The sequence below is a fragment of the Hyperolius riggenbachi genome, chromosome 12 (assembly GCF_040937935.1).
Source record: "Hyperolius riggenbachi isolate aHypRig1 chromosome 12, aHypRig1.pri, whole genome shotgun sequence".
NCBI classification, from domain to species: domain Eukaryota; kingdom Metazoa; phylum Chordata; class Amphibia; order Anura; family Hyperoliidae; genus Hyperolius; species Hyperolius riggenbachi.
Window position 1 is genome coordinate 86573142 of NC_090657.1, and position 12122 is coordinate 86585263.

Sequence of the window (12122 nt, forward strand, 5' to 3'; positions counted from 1 at the left end):
TCAGGACCAGCAGTTTCTGGTCCCTGTGAGCTGGTCAGGAGCCAATTTCATTGGCTTCTGACCTGTGATCACCATGAGCCAAAAAGAGATTGGCTCCCAGTGATCACAGAGTCAGAACTAATGAAATTGGCTCCTGACCGTCTCAGAGAGCTCTGCCGTTATCCCGACAGCAGGGTGAGTGGGCTGCAGCAAGGGAGAGAGTGGCGTGATTGGCAAGAGCACGTGGTGGTGGTGAAAATACCACAGCACAACTCACCTACCTGGGTTCCCTTTGCTGTCTTTTAAGCCCTTTTCAGCTCTCCCATTCCCCAACCATGTCCTCTCGTATCAGCCGGCATCTTCACAGATATGGCGCTAACCCAGAAGTAACCTGGAAGTACTTCCGGGTCAGCGACATAGCGGTGAAGATGCTGGATATGAGAGGACAGGGCAGAAAAGGCAGTGAAGGGCACCTGAAACAGGTGAGTTATGCTGTACTGGTGTGTTTTGTTTTGTTTAACAGGTCTTTAAAGTATGGAGTTACAAGTGGGCATTCCTAGGGAGGATAACTGCCATTTCCTACCAGCACATCTTCGACATTCAAGTCAGTCAAAGATTTTAACTGACTAGAACAGGGACCCCTGGGGGAATTGGATCAAGAGAATGGTGCTGTGACATATGTCATAGCACCATTCACACAACACCACCTAGTGTAATTAAACCCCCTCTCAGTGCAGGTGTACTTTAAATTCCACCCTAGCCTGTAACACTCCTTCCATAGGTTTTGAATGAGCATGTTGAAGAAATGTCACTCATTTGATTGTTAAGATAATCTAGTAAGGCAGGGGTCACATTTGAGTCTACATAAAAAACGGCAGTGCTTTTCCACAGACAAATTTGCAGTGTTAGCCAACAGCCAGAGGAGAGCAGAAGACAGTCGGCAATAGAGAATTGCACAGGTTGTGCAATAAAAAGCAGCACTGCTGGTATTTCCCCCCCCCCCCCCCCCCCGCAGCGGGAAAATGCAGTGCAAGAACCCGGCTGTGATTTTGGCAAGTGTGAACCCTGCCAAAAGAAGTCTGAGCTTGATTTCAGCTCCCATTGTGGTGCAATGAAAGTATGCCTCACTACCACTGTTAGTGAGCATGTTGCCCTGTAACTGCACAGCATGCTGAGTGTTACTGTGTTAGACAGCCACATGGGAATGAGTGAGCCACCTTCAGGCTAGCTTCACATGACATAGCAGGAAAATCTGGCGTTTCCGCAGGTGTGTTTGCGATTTTCTTTTGCGGTTTAGGTGCGTTTGCATTTTTTTTACACAGATGCGTTTTGCGTGCGTTTTAATGCGTTTGCGGTTCACTAATGAAAACGCATATGCGTTTATGCAAATTACTAGAAAGACAGCAGGAAGCAGAAACACATCAGAGATCTTTACTTTTTCATTAAAAACGCAGTAAAAAAAACGCATCTGTGTTACCATAGACTTTCATTATGTGAGTTTTGGCAGCCAGCCTGCATATTATGCAATGCTACAAGCGTCTGTGGAACGCTTACTGTAAATCGCAAGTGCAACGCTGGTCCTTCTGCATCCCATAGACTAACATTACTGCATAAAACGCAGCATTTCCCGCTTTCCTAACAACTTATGCCACTGCTGTATAGTGCAAAAATTGCATTACTAGCTGCAGTTTCATTTTGTTTTTGCTTGGAACAGCAATGGAACTTACCCTTTGTATTCTCCATATCCCACTTCAGCACAGATGCCTTGAAATGGACTTTGGATAGCTCAGAAGGATACCAAACACTGGCATGACTTACCATTCTGGCAGGACAACTAACGCTGCCTTTATCAGACATATTTGGCACTGTGAACTGTGGCTTAAAGGGACCCGAGGACCTGTCATGGGCATGCTTTTAAGCCAGATGACTTCCAGCAAAGTCGAGCTATGATCCCTCTGAAGGAGGCTCTTGCAATGGCCATGCGTGTCACTTCCTCTTCCTGCTTCATTCAGTGATGCACTTCTCTAACAGGCAGGGGTGACCCGGAAGTTATAACATAGCCAACATGGCAGCCACGATTTTTAAATTGAAATCGAACAAAAACTATTTGGTGCAGAACGGCAATTAGCACAAGCTACAGAAAGGTATGCATCTTTAAAGAGAGTCTGAAGCGAGAATAAATCTCGCTTCAGACCTCATAAATAGCAGGGGCACGTGTGCCCCTGCTAAAACGCCGCTATAGCGCGGCTTAACGGGGGTCCCTTCACCCCCAAATCCCCCTCGATACACCCAGGGAGCGCTTCCTGGTTGGGGCAGGGCTAACCGCCGCAGCCCTGCCCCACGCGCATCTGTCAGCGCGTATCTCCGCCTCTCCCCCGCCCCTCTCAGTCTTCCTTCACTGAGAGGGGCGGGGGAGAGGCGGCGATGCGCCGCTGACAGACGCGACTGGAGGCAGGGCTGCAGCCGTTAGCCCTGCCTCCAGGAAGGGAAATTCTGCGACCTTTCTACGACACACTTTTGCGGGGGGTGGGTTGGGGGTGAAGGGACCCCCGTTTAGCCGCGGGATAGCGGCGTTTTAGCAGGGGCACACGTGCCCCTGCTATTTATGAGCTCTGAAGCGAGATTTATTCTCGCTTCAGAGTCTCTTTAAGTACTTTGCAGTACTGGTCAGAGTCTTAAAGGCATGCCCATGAGAGGTACTCGGGAGTCTCTTTAAGATGAAAGTAAAATGTTAGAAGGCCTCACAATTATGATTAAATAATAATAATAAAAAAATCACAACAAAGTGAAATCAAAATATATTCAAAATTAAAAGTGCATTTGTTTTCAGGGAGAGGGGGGGGGGGGGGAGAAGGGGAAGAGGATCTGATCTCCACATTAAAAGAAATGCTGCACTGAACATTACGACTCAGGATGAAGCACACCACTTATAGAACAACAATCCAGAGTCTTATAGTCGTAGAGCCACTCTTCTCCCACACGGTTAGCAATTCACTCCAATCGTCACCAACTCGGGTCTCTTCTGTAAGTGCTTAATCTAGATTTGTAAAAGCTGACCCTGGGTGGGGACATAAGAATCACATTTGAAGACAGGTATATGTAAAATGTGTCCCCAACACTAAATCACCAAAGATTAAAAAAAACAAACCCTTCTACGTTAATAAACAGCAGTTCTGGGGCATCGGTGAGAAGAGTCAAATCTATTGCACGAAAAATCCATCTTCCAGCAGGAATTCAGATTTCAAATACTGCAGCTTTCATTCTAGACTGACTACTCTACTGGTTCAGACTTCACAGTGATAAACTGGGCAGGCTGGGAAGGCCTGCTCGGAGAAATGGAAACCTCACACGGGGCACACTGAGAAGACACAACCTGAAGAAACAGGTCTACAATGAGAAACAGATAAGACTGTCTTGTTCACAAGGGACTGGCACCTTCCTTGTATAATTCATGGTTGGCCACGAGGATTGGCTGGATCCATTTGGCTCAGCTCGGATTGGTCCAGTAGCTCAAAGTCATCAGCTTCAGCATCGGTGTCCATCTCAGAGCTTGAGTTTCTCTGATATGATTTGGGCCGTGTGGTTTCCAAAAACCCTGAGGCTTGCTGGGACACCCCTGCCAATGCCATTTGTATCATTCCTCTCGTGACTAAGTTGGTAAGATTGTCTCTGAGCTGCTGAGCACCAAGTGCTAGTGGTACTTCAGACTCTGAGGACTCCTGCTCGTCAAACAGCTGGTCAGTGGACATACGGGGGTGGTGAGGTGGGAGAGGCAATCCGATGCTGGTGTCATCCTCATCATCTAATCCCAATGACTCTGGATTGATGGAAGGAAAATCTGGAAGATCTCGAGCAAAAGATTCTTCAGGATCACTATGACGGTCCAGATCTATTCAGAATAAAAATATCCAGAAATCAGTTATGTTGTTTTACAGTTAACACTATATAAAACTGTATGACAAAATACGAGGCTTAGTTTCTTGCCTGACCAGATCTGTGTACACCACAGGAGTGAACTCAAGGCAGGATCCCACCCGTGTTGCCATTTTATGTGGCTTTCAAGAACTTCAGTGGTGCATGATAATAAGCGATAAATAAAAAAGGAAAAAAAAAAAAAAGGGAGAAAATGAGCACCAACCTGTGCTGCATATGTGCTCACAGCAAACTAGATGTTGCAAGATCGACTCAAACACTGGTAACAGTGGCATCTGGCGTTTCTATGGAAACAGTGACCATAGCCTGGTTGGGGTAGGTCTACAATTGATGCAAACGTGCTAGTGTTTTTGCCCTTCCCATCCATACCTTTGAAAGCAATGAGCAAGTGTTCTGTTTATGTAAAATACCTGTTAGCTGTTTGAAGCTGCCACCCACCTGCCTGGGCATCCCAGAGTACAAATGCAACTTCCAGATGGCTGTAAGCACGTCCATGGAACAGCGTACAGTACAGACCAAAAGTTTGGACACACCTTCTCATTCAAAGAGTTTTCTTTATTTTCATGACTATGAACATTGTAGATTCACACTGAAGGCATCCAAACCATTAAATAACACATGTGGAAGTATAGTACAGAACCAAAAAGTGTGAAAACTCAAAATATGTCATATTCTAGGTTCTTCAAAGTAGCCACCATTTGCTTTGATTACTGTTTTGCACACTCTTGGCATTCTCTTGATGAGCTTCAAGAGGTAGTCACCTGAAATGGTTTTCACCTCACAGGTGTGTCAGGTTTAAGTGGGATTTCTTGCCTTATAAATGGGGTTGGGACCATCAGTTGCTTTGTGGAGAAGTCAGGTGGATACATATCTGATAGTCCTACTGAATAGACTATTAGAATTTGTATTATGGCAAGAAAAAAGCAGCCAAGTAAAGAAAAACGAGTGGTCATCATTACTTTAAGAAATGAAAGTCAGTCAGTCCGAAAAATTGGGAAAACTTTGAAAGTGTCCCCAAGTGCAGTCTCAAAAACCATCAAATGCTACAAAGAAACTGGCTCACATGCCGACCACCCCAGGAAAGGAAGACCAAGAGTCACCTCTGCTGCGGAGGATAAGTTAATCCGAGTCACCAGCCTCAGAAATCGCAGGTTAACAGCAGCTCAGATTAGAGACCAGGTCAATGCCACACAGAGTTCTAGCAGCAGACACAGCTCTAGAACAACTGTTAAGAGGAGACTGTATGAATCAGGCCTTCATGGTAGAATGTCTGCTAGGAAACCACTGCTAAGGACAGATAACAAGCAGAAGAGATTAGTTTGGGCTAAAGAACACAAGGAATGGACATTAGACCCGTGGAAATCTGTGCTTTGGTCTGATAAGTCCAAATTTGAGATTTTTGGTTCCAACCACTGTGTCTTTGTGCGACGCAGAAAGGGTGAACGGATGGTCTCTACATGCCTGGTTCCCACCGTGAAGCGTGGAGGAGGAGGTGTGATGGTACTTTGCTGGTGACACTGATGGGGATTTATTCAAAATTTAAGGCATACTGAACCAGCATGGCTACCACAACATCTTGCAGCGGCATGCTATTCCATCCGGTTTGCGTTTAGTTGGACCATCATTTATTTTTCAACAGGACAATGACCCCAAACACACCTCTAGGCTGTGTAAGGGCTATTTGACCAGGAAGGAGAGTGATGGGGTGCTGCGCCAGATGACCTGGCCTCCACAGTCACCAGACCTGAACCCAATCGAGATGGTTTGGGATGAGCTGGACCACAGAGTGAAGGCAAAAGGGCCAACAAGTGCCAAGCATCTCTGGGAACTCCTTCAAGACTGTTGGAAGACCATTTCAGGCGACTACCTCTTGAAGCTCATCAAGAGAATGCCAAGAGTGTGCAAAGCAGTAATCAAAGCAAAAGGTGACTACTTTGAAGAACCTAGAATATGGCATTTTTTCAGTTGTTTTATATACACAAGCAAATGAGCACCAACATCATTGTGCATCTATGTGCACCCTAATTGAGCCCTGTGGCAATCAAACATATCAAGGCAGTCTCACATTTTCAGTTGTTTCACACTTTTTGGTTATGTACTATACTTTCACATGTGTTCATTCATAGCTTGGATGCCTTCAGTGTGAATCTACAATGTTCATAGTCATAAAAATAAAGAAAACTTTTTGAATGAGAAGGTGTGTCCAAACTTTTGGTCAGTACTGTATGTCGGTGTGCACAATTTCCGGTTTTTGTTTTTTTACTGCAGAGGAGCACAACAGTGCAGAGGCCATATTCAGGTATTGCGCCTGAGATTTTAGGTGTTTAACTTACCTGGGGCTTCTACCAGCCCCCTGCAGACGTCCTGTGCCCATAACGGGACAAAATCCTCTGCTTCCCTGCCACGGCTCACTCTAGTTACCGCCAACTTACAAATGGACAGCCACTGTGCCTGCACGACCCTGCCGGAGCGCATCCACTCTTCCATCACTAGGAGCATCCTGTGCAGGCGCAGTACAAGGAAACTTCGTACTGCGCAGGACGCTGCTGCCAACGCGAGCTGGAAAGAGGACATGCATGGCCAGGGCCCTGCAAGCACAGTAGCCACCAACCAGGAAAAGGAAAGTGAGCCATGGTGGGAAAGCGGGGACATGCACTCCCATTCATCTCCCCTCTAACAGGCAGCGGCGAGTACCTGCACGGGAGCAAGTATTGCATGGGAGCCATCCGTCGCAATACACGAATATCTACGCCCCTGTGCAGGAACTGAAGTCCTGCGGGGCGTAGATCTACAATCCTCAACTCACTAAGTGGTTAAAGGAACCTGGAGTGAGCGTCCTGCATATTCATTCTCTTATGTCAATTGCCTGGCTTCTGTGCTGATGCTCCACCTTCAATACTTTAAAGTCACTGATCCAGAATGAGCTGATCAGATGCTTTGACTCTGGTTTGACTCCACTGGCTGCATGCTTGTTGCAGGTGTGCGACTCTAAATCAAATAAAGCCAAACGCTCAGCATGACAGCCAGCCAACTGGCATGGTTTATAAGGGGGTGAAGATGGCAGCCTCTGAGCTCTCGACCTTCAGGTTCTCTTTATGATGAATTAGGGCATAAGCCTAATTTATCTATTTTTTCCCAGGGAGGGGGATGATTGGGCAGGCAAATCACTGATCAACACAGCTGCCGGTTAACTGGAACAGCAGTATAAAATGCCAGAAGTTGCTTGACTGGATAAAATAGTTTTTGGCCTGTCCAAGCTCCTACCCCTAACCAGCCATGACCCACATGAGCAAGCTGGAGAGGAGCTTGGAGAGGGTGCCAGCCAGTCTTTCACTGTGAATATAAAGCTGACCCAACCTACCTAGTCTATGCTGCTGCATAAGATATAACTCTGTGGTCAGAAATGCAGCTCAAGAGTCTTCTCTTCCTTTCTGGGGAGTGTCAGAAGGGTTAAAATCAGAAAAGTAGCTGCAGGGCTGGTCACAAAGAGTTCATTTCTCTCAGCAGGAGGTGGAAAGGGTCCGGTGATAGCTCTAAGCAGAGGAAGAAACCCCACTCTGCTGGCAGCTCTACTTCAGCACATATACTGTATTTGGGTCATGTGATTGAAAACAGGATTGCCTTTGGAACAGCTGCATCAAATATGACAATGCTGTGACTAACTATTGCTATTACACATGTAAATGTTGTGGTGACTTTCCACCAGCTACAAAACACAAACTAGTGAGAGGCTGGTGGCTTCAACAAATCTATGACATCTAATCCTGTGACATGAACTTGAAAGTTTACAGATTGAACTCCGTATTCCTGTCCCCCCCAAAATGTCTACCCTGTATCTGTACATACAACATTTACACACTGCACAATATATTGCTTTTATTAACAGATCATTTTATTCAGGTTAAGGATTACCCTCAGATCCCTCTGTTAGAGGAGTTTGGCCCCGGGATAAATTAAATGTTCCATTTTCTGTGTAGGAGACTTCTGCGTCTGAATGTTCCGAGTCAGATATTGTGAGTTCTTTTGCCACAGCAGAGTCGTCCAGCTGAGAAAGAAAGTCCCATGTTATCCAATTTTAGCCAGCCCAAAATTGTATCCAATAAAATGACAGCTGTACATCGATAAAAAAAAAAAAAAAAAAAAAAAGTGCTATACACTTAGCTATACTTTAATCTAAACATAGTCTTATGCTGGGAATACACAATGAGATTTTTCAGCAGATTTACTTTCCGATCGTTTTTCCGATCGGTGTCACTTCACTTCTATGAGAAATCGATCATAAAAACAATCGGGAGTTGAATCGGACCTGTCGGAAATTATCTATCGAACCATCTATCTGCCCAAAAAAAAAAAAAATCTCATGGTGTATTCCCAGCAGAACACTTGTGAGCTAGTAGGTAGACATGAGCTTCAATTACCAGAGAGCTTCTACTTCATAGATTTAGTAATATCTGCTTCCTGTGAATTTCAAGTCTGCCTTCTAGAACCTTTTGTTCTTTCTACTTTGGGAGTCACATGGTCACTCCCAATTAACCTTCAGACTAAGGCATGCAAAACACCCCAGAAAACAGGTCTATTGTCCACTAATTTAGGGTGCATACACATCCAATTTTTACTGGCCAACCTCCATGTAGTATGAGAGCTTACCAACGCAATATGTTCATAGCATTTCAAATTGGTTTGCCCTCATAGTGCATGGGAGTGGTCAAATTGGCCAATCATAATTGGATGTATGAATGAACCCCTTATTCCTATACACAGCTTATATAACATGTTTGACATGTTTATCAAATATATTTGGAGCGTCCCAGTGTTGGAACTGCAACGGTGAGGAGGATTGGAGAAGACCCTGGATTATCCAGAGGCTTCCCTCTGCTGAGGCAAGTATCTTTTTCCTCACAGGTACCCTTAAGTACCTGAGTGGGGGGGCAGACAGCGGCGGTGGGGGGACATAGGCATGTCATGAGGCAGAGAACATGCCTCTGTGTCCCATCTGCCCCTCCTCGCACCGCCTCGGGTTCACTTTAAAGGATACCCAAAGTGACGTGACATGATGAGATAGACATGTGTAAGTACAGCAGGGCAGCCATCAGAAATTTTGGGGCCCCTCACACATCATCAGCCCCCCCCCCCCTCCCTGGGCCAACCCACTGGTTGCTGTGCACACCCACTAGCCATCCCACCCCCGTGTCCGTACAAAAAATGTGCATGGCTCCGACACTAAAGAAAGCGGCATGCACCGCGTGATGTGGCAAAAAGTGGGCGTGACCATGGCATGTTGTGGGTGGAGCCAAATACTAGCAAAATACAGGTAGTCCCTGTTTAACAAATTAGATAGGGACTTGTAGGTCTGTTCTTATCTTTTATCTGTTCTCTTTGTCCCCCTCTTTTCTTCCTTTGCCTCTTTTGTCCCCCCTCAGTTTGTGCCTCTTTTGTGTCCCTCTGTGTGACCTCATGTTCCAGTCTCATCTCTTTTCTCCCTGTGCCTCTTTTGACCGCTTCTGTTCCCCCTGTGCCTCTTTTATCCCCCTGTTTTACCTCTTGTCCCCTTTTGTCTCAGCTCCTCCCCCTGCCCTAGCCAGGTATAGGTGCTCCCAGGATAGGTATCCAGGTATAGGTGACCCCAGTATAGGTATCCAGGCATAGGTGGTGCCCCAGTATAGGTAGCTAGGTATAGGTGGTTCCCGCCCCAGTATAGGTAGCCAGGTATAGGTGGTGGCCCAGTATAGGTAGCCTGTAGCCCAGTATAGGTGGTGCCCCAGTATAGAAAGTGTAGCGGGCTCACTCATCTGCTCCCCACGTTCAAGAGCTGATGTCACTTCTCTCAGTGCTGGAAAGCGGTGTGCTGGTTAGTGAGCCACAGGCTCGCAGCCAGCACAGGCGGCCCTGCCAGCGCTTTGGGGGGCCCAGGGCCCCCAGAAGCCCCTCACTGCAGTGTCAGTTGTCCCCCCCTGATGGCTGCCCTGAAGTACAGTACCTAGCACACAAATAACTATGCGGTGTTCCTTTTTTTCTTTCTCTGTCTGAAAGAGTTAAATATCAGGTATGTAAGTGGCTGACTCAGTCCTGACTCAGACAGGAAGTGACTACAGTGTGACCCTCACTGATAAGAAATTTTAACTATAAAACACTTTCCTAGCAGAAAATGGCTTCTGAGAGCAGGAGAGAGATACATGGGGAATTTCTTATCATTGAGGGTCACACTGTAGTCACTTCCTGTCTGAGTCAGGACTGAGTCAGCCACTTACATACCTGATATTTAACTCTTTCAGGCAGAGAAAGAAAAAAAAAAGAACACAGTCTAGTCATTTGTGTGCTAGGCACTGTACATACACGTCTATTGCATCATGTCACTTCGGGTATGCTTTAAGAAAATAATAGATAACGTGATTGTCCAGGATCGATTTGGGCCACCAGTTTCTGTGTTTTCACATACTACAGTCTGATTAATCTGATTGAAAATACAATTGAGAACTAACAACTGTACAGGCAATGGAGACCTATACATCTGCACAAAATGCTATCTAACCCTCAACTGGCTTTCATTGTCATTAGCCACAGATTCGCTTTGATGAGCGAGTTCATAACTCTTATAACGCATTTCAGATAACATCACTCATCACTTTAAACACATGGAACTTCTGTTTGACTTTGTTCACACTGGTAAGATAGACTTTGCTATGGTAAAACAGAATTTTACATTTAATTAAATTTAATTAAATTGTTCAGAGTTTTATTGTCTGTTGCTCTCCATTAACCTACCGTGGGACAAAATGCAGCCAGTTCTTCTTCGCTGTCACTTTCCTCAGTGGCAGGGAGAGCTCGGCCATGCACTGCTAAGAGAGATGGAAAGAGGTTTACACAACACGGTTATGCCTTCAACTTAACACAGACCTTCTACACCAGCGGTGTCCAACTGGCAGCCCGCTCTTCTCTCCGAGATTCCTCAATGCAGAGCGCCAGCGGAGCCATCATGTCCCACACTAAGCCCCATCTTAAGGAATGCAGGCATGGTTCGTGCTATGCGCGCCATATGCCTGCTCCCTCATATAGTGCTCTCTCCTCTGTCCTCGCTGGGCTGGCGCTGCCTCAGTCACAGCTCAGACCTCACAGATCGCGGCGACTGAAGCAATCAGAGTGCGCATGGTACCCGCATACACGTAGTACATCACATGCGGAAGTGACATCATTAGTCACTTCCACATGTGAAGTTCAGCCGCGCGGGTGCAATGCACACTTTACTTGCTTCAGTCGCCGTGATCTGTGAGGTCTGAGCTGTGACTGAGGCAGCGCCAGCCCAGCGGGGACAGAGGAGAGCGCATTAATGGACAGCGCTGATCTGAGGTGACGGGCAGGTTGGAGGCACTGGACACCTCAACTGGGGGGGCACCTCTCACCATCTAACTTGGGGGGGCACCTGTCACTACCTCATCTGGGAGGACACCTGTCACTACCTCATCTGGGGGGGGGGAGGGGGTGTGGACACCTGTCACTACCTCATCTGGGGGGGGGGGGACACACCTGTCACTACCTCATCTGGGGGGACACCTGTCACTACCTCATCTGGGGACACACACACACCTGTCACTACCTTATCTGGGGGGACACCTGTCACTACCTCATCTGGGACACACACACACACACACACACACACACACCTGTCACTACCTCATCTGGGGGGGCACCTGTCACTACCTCATCCGGCCACAGCATCACCGCCAGCCCAGCCACAGCATCACTGCAAAGCCTTTCAGCCCACACATCCCCAATCCGGCCAAAAACAGTATTGCCAGGCCAGCCAGGCACAGCAGCCAGTAGAGGAGAATTCAGAAGCCAGGTGAGAGGCGTCTACCATATTAAGGGGGCATTCTGCCTATTTATGTGAAATGCTGTCTATTTATGTGCCTCATGACTGCTGAATTTGTCTTGTTGGGGGCCTCATGATTGCTGAATGTGTCTTGTTGGGGGCCTCATGATTTGTTGGGGGCCTCATGATTGCTGAATTTGTCTTGTTGGGGGCCTCATGATTTGTTGGGGGCCTCATGATTGCTGAATTTGTCTTGTTGGGGGTCACATGATTGCTAACTGCGAGACTATGGGGAAAGCTGAATCATCATCATATGAGACAATAGCATTAAACCTACTTTTTTAGCTTTTTAAAATGGAAAATAAAACTGGGAGGTTCTTAAAAAAAAAAAAATACATTTTTC

At 46.6% G+C, this 12122-nt stretch overlaps 1 protein-coding gene across 2 annotated transcripts in view; it reads right to left on the reverse strand.

Annotated features, from left to right (window-relative positions):
- Nucleotides 1-2765: 2765 nt before the first annotated feature.
- RETREG3 (reticulophagy regulator family member 3) overlaps nt 2766-12122 on the reverse strand; it is a 49545-nt gene continuing 40188 nt past the window's right edge. Inside the window, exons 8-10 of one of the 2 annotated variants that reach the window (XM_068263081.1) lie at nt 10675-10745; nt 7825-7957; nt 2766-3868 (exon numbers count right to left, since the gene is read on the reverse strand). In XM_068263081.1, coding sequence (XP_068119182.1) covers nt 3429-3868; nt 7825-7957; nt 10675-10745 — 644 coding nt within the window. In that variant the 3' untranslated portion in view covers nt 2766-3428. Of the gene's footprint in view, nt 3869-7824; nt 7958-10674; nt 10749-12122 lie in introns of both variants that reach the window. The other variant, XM_068263080.1, reaches the window with a different exon arrangement.